The sequence below is a fragment of the Plectropomus leopardus genome, chromosome 1 (assembly GCF_008729295.1).
Source record: "Plectropomus leopardus isolate mb chromosome 1, YSFRI_Pleo_2.0, whole genome shotgun sequence".
Lineage (NCBI taxonomy): Eukaryota > Metazoa > Chordata > Actinopteri > Perciformes > Serranidae > Plectropomus > Plectropomus leopardus.
Genome location: NC_056463.1, coordinates 31911041 through 31925171, shown reverse-complemented (window position 1 = coordinate 31925171; position 14131 = coordinate 31911041). Strand labels below are relative to the sequence as shown.

Below are 14131 nucleotides of genomic sequence, written 5' to 3'. Positions count from 1 at the left end.
TCTCAATTTAGCGTTATGTTATTAGCATCACAATGCTATTTATATTATTGATTTTAATCCAAGTAATGTAAGTAAAACTACCAGTTAACCCCAGCAATAACTTTTGTTTTCTGTAGAGCTTCTGTCCTCCAGCTGTTGCTTTGGTCAGACCTCCTGCACTGCCAACACACAACAGACCACAGGAAGGTGAGCAGCAGTTACAAGGGTTGCTACGGGAATGACATTAATTTAGCATATATAATCTCTTCAATACCCTCATGCACATGATGGCAGACCTCCCATGAATATTTCCAGGAATTTTTCTTTCCGTTGTTTTATCTATCATTCTAATCGCATGGCTGGCACAAGCTAGTAGAGCGCTCTGCTCGTGTAAGATGGCATGCATGATCGTGTCTTGTTGGCATAGCGAAATGCCACCCAAAGTTACAGACTTTCATTTGTGCTTCTTCTGTCCCACCATGTGTTAAGAATGAGAGTGTTCCCAAGGGGAACCTGACCGGGGTGCTAATCTGTTAACTTGTAATGAGAGCAGAGTGAAAAGTTCTGTTGATTGCGGTGAAACAGAGAGGGCTTATGTCAGCTGTCAGCAGACCACCTCTTGAACTCCCAAGCCACAGGAACCACATAGAGTTGGATGCACCTTGTAGATGAAGCTGACTGACAGATCAACTATCAGGTCAGATCAGAGGGGGTCAGTTCCAGCCGGCTCCATGTGTTTTCACCGGGAGTCCAGCTGCGTGACCTATGGCCGACTCGGGAGATGACAGTGGCGTTGAGTTACAAAGGCTGAAGCAGGGTGAAGGAGGTGGGGGATGGGGGGGGGGGTGGTGGTGGTGGTGGTGGTGAGGTCTCTCTGAATAGCTGCACAGGCTGATTGACAGGAGAGGAACTTCCTGCCAACTCTCTCCGGTGCTTCTGTATTCTCTTTCCATTCGCCAAAAGTCAAAGGCAGCTGAGCTTTTACTATGGCCATGTGTTTGCCCAGAGAGGTTGCTGTGAATGGAGACAAAGTGCTCCTTAAAGAGCAGGATTTCCACGCGGCTCCACGGATAAAGCCGACTTGGCAAAGGGCTTCTCCTGGCAGGCTACTCAAACAGAGAGTGCAGTGATCACTGCTAATACATCGCTGGCAAAGTTGCACAGAGGGATAGAGTCAACAGTGAGAAATGCAGGTAGCCAATAGGGGATAGGCCACTAACAGACACCCACTAATCATCCAAATCAGGGCTTTATAACCGTGAACAGAGGTCTTTTTCATGGACAGTGGTGGGAGGCAGAGGGGCAGGATAGTCATGTTGATGAGATGAGGTCACTGACTTGAGCATTTATACAAGGCCATGATCTGGGGAGATTAAAGTCTCGTTGATAGAGGCTCAATCCTTGGCATTCAGCTTTTTTGCGCTCTCTGGTGTCGCTAATCTTAGTTGTTTCATCTCCATACAGGTTACTGAGAGGGCAGAGCCCCAACAGGAGTTCAGGGCAGAGCATGGAGAAATTACGGGCTCCTGGGGTGCCTGGGGGCCTTGGTCAGCCTGTTCCCGGACTTGTGGAAAAGGGGTACAAGAGCAAAGCAGACCCTGTTTGCCTGCTTACACTCCATCCCAATACCCCTCCAGAAGAGCTGGTGTTCATCCCCAGCAACCAGGCCACGTCATTTCAGCCCTGCGACCAACAGTTCCACTGCACCGCAATGCAGGAAGGTTGTCCAACAGCAGCAGTCGTGGATATCTGAGGGAAGAGAAGGAGGCCCGGCCTGGTGCACGGAGGTACTGTATCATCCTGCACAAGGAGATGAAATTGATTTTGAGCTACAAAACAAGTTGAAGTGTTAAGATCACTGTGCTTACAACTGGAATTGTCCAATGCTGTGTTTTTAAGGTATTTAGAGGAAGTAGTAGATATAGAAGTAAACATTCACTAAAATGAATAAAGAAAGAGAATGATTGCAGATACTTCTATACAGCATGCAAGGGGTCAAAACATGGTTTCATGAGTATAAAAATAAGGTTCATGATTCTCTTTATCCTCACTTGATCCAAAACTAGTTGACCCCCAATAGGAGATTTGGAGCTGTGTTTTGACAACACGCTCCACCACCATCATCAATAAATGAGGGAAAATCGTTAAGAAGCATGGTGTTTATCCTTCCAGCTGAGTTCATTCAGAAATATATGACTTGGATGGTAGCTCAATACCATAGACTGTCTAAATAATGGACCCAGCCACAGTGACTTTACCTATTGGTTTGTGGACTGCTGTTTTGAAACCTCTAGTTTTGCATTTTGGCCATCGCCATCTTGATATTTTGGAGTATTTCGCACTTCTGCATTCTGCTTCATTTTCCAGCCTCGGAGGTTGCTGCTTTTTTAATAGTCACTTTATGTTGGTTCTTCTTTTCATTGTCACTTATCGTTAGCTGTTAACACAAGCTGCTCTGCAAATAGGCCCAAAAGAGTTAATTATTATCTATTACTTTATATATTTGATTGTAATTCATATTACTTTATTTAACCTGAGCTCTAAAGAAGTACGGTGAAAAAAACTTCTCAAACATGTCAACATCTATTTGAAGTATTTTTACTATCATGACGGTCAATTAAAAACATTTTTCAGTTATGCGGCTCTTGTCTTTGTTGAGATCTGCCAGTCCTCAGACAGCCCATACGGCTGTGGTGCATGCTGAGCAGCCTGGTCTGAAAGTGACTCTTTGGAGCCATCACTGTGGGTCATCTGACTGTCCTTCAGTGGGAAGTTACTCTTTTATGGATGTAGTCAAAGGCTCGGCTTGTGCTTGGCAGCTTTGTGACCTCCTTCCTGTTGTGCTTGCCTTTAAACAAATAGCACTGACAGCTGAGTAATGGGGGGTTGTTTGAGTTGGAATCTAAATAGCCAAATAACGACAAAAGCTCCCAGAATTCTGCTACTGGGATCTGGACACCTCTCAAAGGTCCTGGTTTGGATGAAGAACCATGACAGTTTCCAAAGAAATTTAGCTAAAAGATCAGATAAAAGAAAGTGTGGATCCAAATATGTTGGATACCCTCTGTTGTACATTATTTAATTGGTTTTAGGAGCGTGAGTAGATTATATTTTCTGTAGTTTGAGAGGCGATAGGAAACTTGATTTAATTCTGAGCTTGTCAGTAGGGATGTACGTAGGTCTAGAGATGGTGGTGACAAGCAGTACACAGTCATCAGCTCAGTTGTTGATCCACTCATTTTTGTGTCTTCAGGAGGGGCAGTCACATCATCCCTGGGAGGTATGGCTACGGTAGAGCTCCGTATGTTACCCCATTGCAGACGGACACAGGCCAGGCCTCTAGGACAGCCCGACCACACAGACAGAGACGCTCTCCTGCAGCTGATGCCCGCCACTATACAACAAGAGGCCATGGTGGCCACAGGTCAAACAACTTGGACCCCTCTAGCAACCTCCATCCCTACAGCAGACCCTACGTGCAGCCCAGGCTACAGCAGCCCAGAAATAACCAGGTCTGGGCCCCCCTCTATCAGCCTGGCTCAACCACCAATCAGGCTCAGGTCCAGCAGGAGCCACAGTCAAGCAGCCAGACGTCTGGACCCCAGCACCACCAAGAACGACCCTACAACCCCCTGCCTAGTTCCTTCTGCACAGGAGAGCATGCTCACTACAGGATCTGCAACAGTAATGTACGCAAATCTTCACCTTCTTAATTCTTAGCATGTTGGCTACTGTAGGCATGGAAATTTAATGGGTAAAACACATTATGATTTTGCTTATTCTGATCTTTCATTAATTTCTTTACTATTTTATGTCAGCAATAGCAATGGCCAGAGCAATTATGTTTTAAGGTTAGCCATCTGTCTGTAGGTGCATCCGTCTGTCCATCCCATTCTTGTGAATGCAATATCTTAAGAATACGTTGAGGGAGTTTCTTCAAATGTGGCACAAACATCCACTTGGACTCAAGGATGAACTGATTAGATTTTGGTGGTCAAAGGTCAAGATCACCTTGCGTCCGTCTCATTCTTGGGAAAACAATATCTCAAGAACATCAAGAGGATTTTTTTTTTCATATTTGGCACAAACATCCACTTTGACTCAAAAATGAATTGGTTCGATTTTGGTGGTCATAGATCAAAGGTCAAGGCCACGGTGACTTTGCATCCGTATCATTTTTGTGAATGCGATATCTCAAAAACACCATGAGGAATTTTTAAAAAATTTCACACAAACATCCACTTGGACTCAGGATGAACTGATTGAATATTGTTGATGAAATGTCAAGGTCACTGGGACCTTGCATGCATCTCATTCTCATGAATGTGATATCTCAAGAATAGCTAGAGGGAATTTCTTCAAATTTGGCTCAAGCGTCCACTTGGACTCACTGATGAACTGAGTAGATTTTGGTAGTCAAAGGTGCAACAGTGAATAGGCCAGGTGAAGCTTACAGTAAAGACCCCCTGCAAGTGGCATGACAGCGCTTTGTAAGGCATTGTGGGGTCCCAGGTGATGCAGAACTGACTAGCAATCCAAAAAAAGGGATGGGACAAAGTTTCAAAATTTTCCTCTTTGTGCTGATTAGTGTGAAAGCAGTATTTTGCAGAAAAACTGACAGCAAAAAGCAGTGTTGGTTCAGGAAATGAATGTTACTTGTTGTAAAGACATGGCTGTCGGGGGAGAAGATCACTATTGTACTCTCTGGGATCCCCTTTGTCCCCAGAAACAATACAAAAATAAAAGTACTGCTTTGCACATTATGTATATTATGGAAGAATATGCAGGTTGTGTATTTACACATTGCCAATGAGCAAGCCAGTTGCCAGCTTGCAAGTGTTCACACGCCCACCATGACAAGCAGGGAGGTGGCAAAGGTGACTTTTTAGCCTCCAGTCGATCTTCGCTATTATTACTTTGCAGCATAGAACTCAATTTTTGTCCAAAACAAAACATTTGTTTATATTTAATGCTATTCAATGCTTACACAACACATTTTCTAGGGGTATACAAATATTGGTAAAGTTACTGGCTTAGCAAACCTTATCAGTTAAACCCTGGCTGTAAAGTGAGTGGATGGGCTTTGCTTATTTGATCCGAGGTTATGGAATTCATCCTGTGCATTAAAATAAATTCAGTGTCAGGATCTGTATATTGTCTCTGGTGTGCGATGACACAGATATTCAAGCAAAGTGAAGCAGACCAGGAGCTTTGTTTAAACAAAGGAGATATGGGGGGATGTCAGTGAGGTTGAGTTACACTGGCAAGTCTTTATAAATACTGGAATCTAAACTAGCCTACTTCTGGTAAGAAAGACCGGCACAGGGTTAAACTGTTAAAACAGAGGTCATCTTAGCAGTCAATCAATGGATACCAAGCGTGACAATGAGAAATATGAGCTTGCTGAAGTTACAAAAGAATTTACCTGTTGGCTCTGAGTCTTTGTTGAAAATAAATCTGTGTGTGTGTGTGTTAATGTGTGTGTATGTCTGGTCCATCCACAGGCCTGTCCTCAATCCAGCAGACACATCAGGGCTGTTCAGTGTTCTTCATACAACAACCAACCTTTCATGGGCAGATTGTACGAGTGGGAACCTTTCAATGAAGGTAAATTGTATGCATATATCTATGTTTGTACAGTATGTGCATGTGTATATTTTTGTTACATTATTTTGGCTTTTGTTCCCAACCCAAGTCCCATAATTACATACTATTGCTTTAGTAGTTCTTTTTCTTTGTAGGAGTTTCAGATAATAGGAATTCAAACGATTTAAGGTGTTTATGACAGTGTTTAACAGTGTTTAAGATTGAGGGGGATTCAGTGGCATCTACTGGTGAGAATTGCAGATTACAACCAGCTGAAACTTCTGCTGGTTAGAATTCCTTCAATGTTAGTTGTCTGGGAGGTTTTTACCAAGAGCAGACTTATCTGAAGAGGTCTCCTCCTCTCCAAAGCAAACCGACCACATGATTAAAACAATGAAAAAATAATAATGTGTGCTCACCAGTTTTCTCTGAGGAATGTAAAATCCAGGAGATTTTTACTGAAAGCTGAATTTTTACAGAATTCCCAGTCTCTCAAGAACAAATGGATGACGTGATTTAAACTGGTATAAACGTTACATAAAGTAGTTGCATGAGACCACGAAAACAGCGCGAGAGTGAGTGCTCGAAGGTCAGACATGGAAGCGAAGACAATCTGGAAAAGAGTGAGCGGCTTGATTGGAGATGAAGAGCAGCTGGGAGCACCAGGTGGAGGTGATGAGGCTGATGAGGGGGAATGGCCAGGTGGAGAGAGAGGTAGAGGTGGAGTAAGTGGAAAAAATCCCACAGCAGCAGGAGAGAGGCAAAGCAGGCTGTGACAGCAAAAAGTAGGGCTGGGTATCATGCTGGTGTTCTAACCCCGGACCATCACATCTCCCCGCTGTATTCAGATGACTTTTATTTCAGTCATCTCCAGAGCCCCTATACTCCTGGGAAAAAAGTCTGTTTAACGTCTGCTCGGTAGGCATGAGCTACACAGCTCATCCAACACCATGCTGTTAAACGGTCCTAACAAACTCACATCAAAAAACAAAATATAGTCTGTCTATGAAAATTTGCAGCGACATGACTCCTACTTAGTTCTCTGAGATTTTCCAGCCCTCTCTTAAAAGGCAACATACTCTTGAGGTCACACACATTTTACAATTAATCACGCTTTGCCTGTCAGTTACATCTTCAGCTGCCTGACCTGTGACCTATATGAGCTAAGGTGTGTTGTGATGTAAGCACTGCAGTATGTCACCTGTCTGTAGGCTCACTGATGAATGTTCACCCATTCAAACTCTCTAACCTTACTCACCTGAAGTATCCAGGCAACAGTCAAAACACGTCCTGAAATGTAATTTCTCTGACAACACTAATGGAAACAACAGGCTCCAGATTAATATCCTGTCAAATATGTGTATTTTGTGATCTTGTCTTTGTGCTGCAGCCTTGACTGGCAGCTAATGCAGATGTAAAGATTAAATAACCTCAGGTAAATGTATGAGGTTGAATCTGGATTATTTGACACCCATCTTGAACAGTGCTTAAACAAACTCTTGTCCATCTGTTTAACAAATCCCTTGCTTGTAGGCTTATAGGATATCTGATTGAGAAAGCACCTGAAAATGCAAAGAAGAGGGATCAGGATCCTTTGTAGTCACTCACTGCTGTTTTTGTATCATCAAATGAAACAGAATCAATCAATGATATCTGCTGATTTCAAATAGTTTTGAGCATTTTAGAAATACATTTTTTGTTCTATTTAACTTTAATGACAGAGTTTGACGCTCAGTCAAATAGAATATTATAAATTAGAACTTTAAAGTAATTCAGACACTTTCCTATCTGCTACTTTAGAATACATAAACACATTATTTATAAACTCTTGTTATGTTCACTGCAGTTTTAAGCAGTAAAATGTTGTTCATTTTGGACTAAAATGTTGTTTTAGTGCTTTGAGTGAATAATATGAATGTTAATTAAAGCCCCATTATAAGGTAGCAGACCTGTGTATTGGTTATATTAGTAACATGTTGACATAATGTTGCTCTATGCCCTGCATTGTGTGATTTTTCACTGACCTCGAATCTGATTCAGAATAAAATATTTTAGAGTCTGGGAGTCTTTCCTTTAACTTTGCTCTTCAAATCCATATTTTCTTATTATTTAATTTAATGTTCATGCATGAAGTTGTATTTATTGAGACACATGAAGAAAGTATTCTGTTTACACACAAGATGTAACTGTGTAGATCAATCTGTATTATGTGCTGTTTATTATGTGTTTCAGTTGTCCTTTATCCACTTTTATCTTAAATATTATGATATCAAAATTTATGGATTTGTCACAATCTCCTAAATCTCCTTTCAGTTCCTGGAGATCAGCATTGTGAACTCAACTGCCGGGCCATAGGCTTCAGGTTTTATGTGCGACAGTCAGAGAGGGTGATTGATGGGACACCATGTGGACAGAACGATTCATCTCTCTGCGTGGCTGGAAAATGTGCGGTAGGCCGTTTCTTCTTTTATTTTTAGTTAAAAAAATATATTTGGCTGAGAAATAAGTAACCTTTTAGTTATAAGCCAGGGTCTTTGCTTCCTTTATCCCACAACTGTGCCTTCTTCTATCAGATTCATGGTGTTTGTGAAGATGCATGATGGGAAATAACAGTCATGTGTTTTGCAGAAAACACAAACATGAGCTTCCTCAAGCTTGGTTATCCCAACATTCTTTATGTTTTAACATCTGCCAATCTTGAAAGGAATCTTGAAAAGGCAAAAAAAAGGCAGAATGTTTGAGTTTGAGTCATGGCAGCAACAGAAAAAATTACTGATCTGGCAGAGATTGGGAATAAAGTTTGTGCTGGCTTTGGATGCTGGTTGTTGCGGCTGCTGACTGGGAGTCAGTCTCAAGAGTTATTGCCCACTCGCTAGTGTTAGCTACATGTGAACATGAAGCTGTAGCTGTGAGCCTTCGCCCAGTTACCAGGAGGCTAGACTATCAGCAACATTTTCTGTCCATCTCCGGAATGCTGAGCTGATATTGATATATTAAATGTGTTTTGTTTATCAGACTCACTTTTAAAACTCTTTTTGATAAGTTCATCTTGATTATTTGGGTCACTTTGCAGTGCAGGAGGTTGTTGCTAATGCTAGAATTGCAACTTTCTCTGCAGGATTCTCTCCCATTGAATTGGGCTTTCAGCAAAGGGACATGCACAGGCATCTTAATTTGTAGAACAGCCATTAGGAATGCCCTCTCTCTGGGGCTAGATATTCCCAGCTTTACCACAGCTTTAATAAGAGGATATGAAGGATTAATGAAAAAAAAACCTCTGCTTTACTTACCAGCCAAGGTTATATTGGATGGACATAACTAAAATGTCAAAAGTCATAGTGGATCATTTACAGTATATCACCCAAATTGGCATATGAATAAGCAGCTGGTACAAATATTAGGTCAATACTTTATTTGGATATTCCGTTCTGCAATCTTGGAATTTTGTTTATGTTTGACAATAAGTAATTTGTCTGCAAGATAAGATATATATTTGTTGACTACTAGCATGCCATGACCATACCCCAACAATAAACCAACTTAATCCTAACTCAACCATTGCAAGTAAACTCAGAACACATTCAAGTAACAAGTTATTGTCACTTCATGATAAAAGTTGTAGAAGAACTGGACAATTAATCTGTAGGATGATGAAAATGTGTGACACAGCAGGCAGTAGTTTTGTAGTATTGGCTGTGACCAGCAGAGGACAGCATGGCATCATCTTGATGAGGAGGAGTGAAGCGGAGGCCAAAGGGAGGTTTCTACCCCCTTGGGCCAAAGCGGGAGACCTGGGATCTCAGTGTTGGACATATTTGTACCTCTGACCCTGCACTTAATACACACCATGCAAACATACCTGTGAGCACAGAGTTGGAGAGACATAAGTTGCTTTGTGGGCCTGCTTATAGCGGGCTATGTATTCAGTGTGCTGGACTTACTTTATTGGTTTGTAGATCACAGTTTAACTACAAGAAATATGTTGGAGAAAGAGCTCATTTCCAGTTGGTTATGCTGACCCAGCTCTGTTAACCCTGCGAATTTCCCATGCATGGTAATCCAGTGACAATCTTTGCAACATTAAGATTTAATCAAGATAGAAAGCCCTTTGATCTCTCATTTTGGCCTTGATCACATTTCCACTGTTAACACACACGATATGGTGAACCTTGCGTGGGAAAGGTTGTGGAATTGTTATTAACGGAAACAAAATTGTGATTATCAGTGTAAATCAAGTAATTGCACAAAAAGTATTGATCTGCAAGGGTTAATCATCTAATTTCCTGCCTCAGACTGACGGCTGATTATTTATGGGCAGAGATTTTTTTTCCTCACTTTGCTTACTGGGGTTTTCTCAGCTGCTAAAGCCGTTTAAACAGGAGCTCCCCCTCAGCTACAAGCCAAGGGATAATGTAATAACATCTAGATAATTTAATTTAAATCAGAACTGCTCTCATCATTGAAATTACATATTATATTGGGAGTTGATAAAGTTTTGTAGTTGCCGCTACAAGCTATGCTCCCCCCTACAGGGTTAAGACCACCCAACACATACGTATCATGCCATGTGGAATGTGCACAGTACATGAAGCTCATAGTAAGAGATGTCATTGCCAGCTATATTGACTGAAAAACACCTTAAGCTGCACATCTATTCATCAGCAACAGCAGCATGAAGCAGGAAAGAACCACGGGGAAGAAAGAGGAGTTGGCCACTCGAGCAGATTGTTTGAAGTGTCAGTCTTCATTGGTGCTTGTTTGGATCAGCTGACGGTCAGCTGGTTTGGTGCACTCTGGTTGACCTAACATGATACCCCACAACTTGTCAAAATACCGTATTAGGTGCTACATCAAAATGTAACAAATCCTTTATATGTAATAAACTCTAAATAAATGTCAGTAACATGGGAATTTTCACATTACAGCTACATAAGAAGTGTCACAGATTTTTAGCCATGCTAAAATCATGGCTCTTTGGACGGCGTTATCTGTCAGTCCACCACTTAAGCTCCAACTGAAATACCTTAGCGACTATAGGGATTGCTGTGCAGATATTCTTTATGCCCAGAGGATGAATCCTACTAACATCTGTGATCCCGAGTTTACCTCTAGCATCAATACGAAGTTGATCTTTGTGTTTAAAGAGAGATATGTCTTGACACCTTTTCGATTGAATGTTATAAAATTTGCTTAAGATATTTAAGGTCCCTGGACGATGAATTCTGAAACTTAAATTTTCCCCTCACACCACCAATAGGTCAAAATACCAAGTTCTCAAATTCTTTGGTTTATGACCAGATATCTGTGAGATGAGCCATTCCCATCAGCCTCAGCTGTATGTGGTGGCTGAGTGGGTTGTCCTCTAATCAGAAGGTTGGTGGTTTGATCCTCTGCTCCTTAAGTCAAAATATCGAAGTATCCTCAGGCAAGACACTAAACCCAAAATTGCTCCTGATGGCATTTCCATCAGTGTGTGTGAATGTCCAAAAAAACTGAGTAGCAGGTTGCACCTTGTACTGTAGCCTCAGCCACCAGTGTATGAATGTGTGTGTGAATGGGTGAGTGTTTATGTAAATGTGTCTGGTAGTGTGATGAGGCTGGCGGACAGCAGTCCTGTATGTGTGTTAGCTGCTTGATGGTGTTTTGTGATAAAATAGCCGGAATATCATGTCAGCAGTATTTTGAAATGTGTATTTAATGCAGCACATTTGCTGAATTATCTGGCTTTGTCAAGCTGCATGGGTGAATTTTAAAAGTGGGCCACTTTGCAAATGAAAGGTTGCATTTACGAAAATGTTTCACACATTCACATCCTAAGACTGTTGTTTTCAGTTGTTTCTCTATTCTAAGCCCAGTTGTAGTGGAAACTAGACTATTTAATGCTTTTCTGACCTGAGGAGCATCAAAGACAGGCCAAGATGGATATTATATTTAAGTTCATATGGGAAAGCGGTCATGGAAATGTCATAAAGTTTGATTCCTGTTTGTCTGGTTGTTATGGCAATACCCCCCCTGTACAGCTCTGGTTTTTAGTAGTCCAGTTTTCACTGGTCTCATGCTACAAAAACTGTATGTGTTCTTTTGCTTTAAACTACTTTTATTGGCTGTCATCCAAACCAGTAACAGCTACAAGGTTAAAACTACAGTGGTGTTAAACTAAAGTGCAACCATCACTTGTCTATTTAAGTCCAAACTAACCAAATTAAAACATTTCTACACTATATAGTTCAGCAGGTATCTCACACACACCTATAGTACAAGCTGGTGCACTGTCCCCAAGGCACTGAGTTGTGCCTCTGATTCAGATCAGAGCCAAGCCATATAATCATTTCTGTTTAATTATTCAAACCAAGAGGATCCAGCAGGTCGGAGCCTGTCCTTGCATAGCATAGTGATACTGAATTACATATTTCATTACAATATCAAGAAACAGCCGTCCGACTGTAAGCATTTTCTTGGAAGAAAAAAATCATTATGTTGAAAGTTTGACATTTGTACAAACAGGTAGGAGACTGCATACATTTTATTCAAATCAATTTTGGAAAGGAGCCAGTTCTCTTCTTGGGAGCTGTTGAACAAACTCCTCAGGATGCTGCATGATGTGGCAGTCCCATCATTGTGATATCATGTCTGCGGTGGAGCAAAAACGGGGGGAAAATAACGTCTTATTGTTATTACCCTTAATGTAGACAGGATCTAGTGTACCTAAAAAGATACTGACATTAAGTTTTACATTTCAATTGCCACATAGTTTCACATGTTGTATATTTTAGGTCCTCAATTTGTGGAATATTACAGTGCAGAAGAGAGATTAGATGATTACTTGAACATGGTGTGACAGTGTTCCTGCACTTTTATACAGATGCATGCATGCTCACGCATTATATCTGCAACTTCTTTTTATTGGTGACTGTTGGAAAATTAGAGAAAGAAAGATGTCAAATAGTGCCATGAGCAGAGGTTGAAGCTATACAGCAACTCACTGTTTCCTTTGTTAGTTTTGTTACTTTGCAGGAGTGTCTGGAGGTAATTTCAGTTTTGGCTTTCATATTGGTCCCATTGCGGTTTGCTGCTGCAGATTGTGGCAATGAACTGGTTTTTAGATACTTAATCATGATAATGAAAAATTAATTCAAAACATTTGGACTGTACTCTTGTTGTAGAGGGAAATGTAGCACTATTATGTTGTTATTTTAACTTTCCATACAAACCAAACCACAGGGGTTGTGTGCTTGTTGTGGTGACGCACTGCTGCTGATTACAGAGAAAACACTCTCCTACCACACAGCACACAGTTTGTGTGGTCCCTGATTTTTCTCCCTGACACCTCTCATGCTGCATGAATAACAACCAGGCTCTGTCCATTTGACCTTTGGCTCCTGGTTCCACTGCAGGTGTCCATCTCAGATTTCTGAATCTGACACAGTGGCACCCTCAAATTGGCCTCTTAGCGAGACTCATGTCTCTCTCACTAATAAGGCAAGTCTTCAGTGTTCGTTCTCTGGTTTTGGACCATAGCACTGCTACAGCTTTTGTTCAATAGACTGATGGTATTTCAGCTTCGTCTCACTGCCTGGGTTGTTGCCCAGCCTAAATTGTTCACTGTATTGGCCCCTCAATACTAGCTCTGTATTGCCTGAAGTCGAAAAGACTGTTTGATGACGTGGTTGCTAGCAGTTTGACCAGCCTATGACAAAGGTTTCAGTGCTCTTTCCCATAAAAAGTTCTGAAAAGTTCAGCAAAAAGCAGATACAAGGTTTTTCTGTCAGCGCACAGAATGCACACACAGTTTTCAATGACCTTCCAAGGGTTTTCACTCATTTTAGTGCCTGTGCTTACTCACAGACAGTCTACATCCTGAATGTAGACAAGCCAAACAGTTGCTCACTGTTAAGGACACTCAGCTCTTTTTGTGTGTGCTGCCGGGGCCTTCATGATTTGTCCTGCATCAGATGGCTCCAAGGAGCTCCTTCAAAACTGCTGAGTAGCAATGCACTCTTGATTAGATGGCTCAGTCAGCACACAGCTGATAGAATAAATGGGTTTGGACAGTCTGTACACTGCCTTTACCTCAAAAGTTGAAGTTCGAAAAAAAAAAAAACTTAAAAAGTATCTGATGTGCAGCCAGGATTAACAGAAAACACAAAAACGCTTAACTCTGATAAACAACAACAAACAAAAGGACATATTTTACAGAGTTGTTCAGGTGAGGTTCAAAGCTGATTGAGGTCAAAGTACAAATGAACAAGCCAAGAAATCTGTGCAAATGAACATTCTGCAGACAGCAGTTAAATATTATTAACCGTTTAATATGTTAATGGCAGCAGGTTTACTTTGCCTCCTTGAGTGACATTGTGCACACAACCAGCATTAGCGATATGTGCATACTAATGACCGTTATCTCTAATGAATAGCCAGAATAATATCAGTAACTTTGCACAGGGACCATTATGAGATTTTGCAAACTTAGCATACCATATGGGACTCACTATTGTCATGCATGTGTCCAGTGGCTGTTAAGGTGGGGTGTAAGGTCCAATAAGGTCAAAGAAGGAGTGAGAGATAC

General features: G+C 41.3%; 1 protein-coding gene across 1 annotated transcript; it reads left to right on the top strand.

Annotated features, from left to right (window-relative positions):
- Window positions 1-965: 965 nt before the first annotated feature.
- Window positions 966-8165, top strand: LOC121944238 (thrombospondin type-1 domain-containing protein 4-like). The gene is made up of 6 exons (XM_042487971.1): window positions 966-1100; window positions 1444-1766; window positions 3233-3668; window positions 5484-5586; window positions 7879-8015; window positions 8139-8165. Exons 1-6 carry the CDS (start codon window positions 966-968, stop codon window positions 8163-8165), a joined length of 1161 nt encoding a protein of 386 aa, XP_042343905.1.
- Window positions 8166-14131: the final 5966 nt, after the last annotated feature.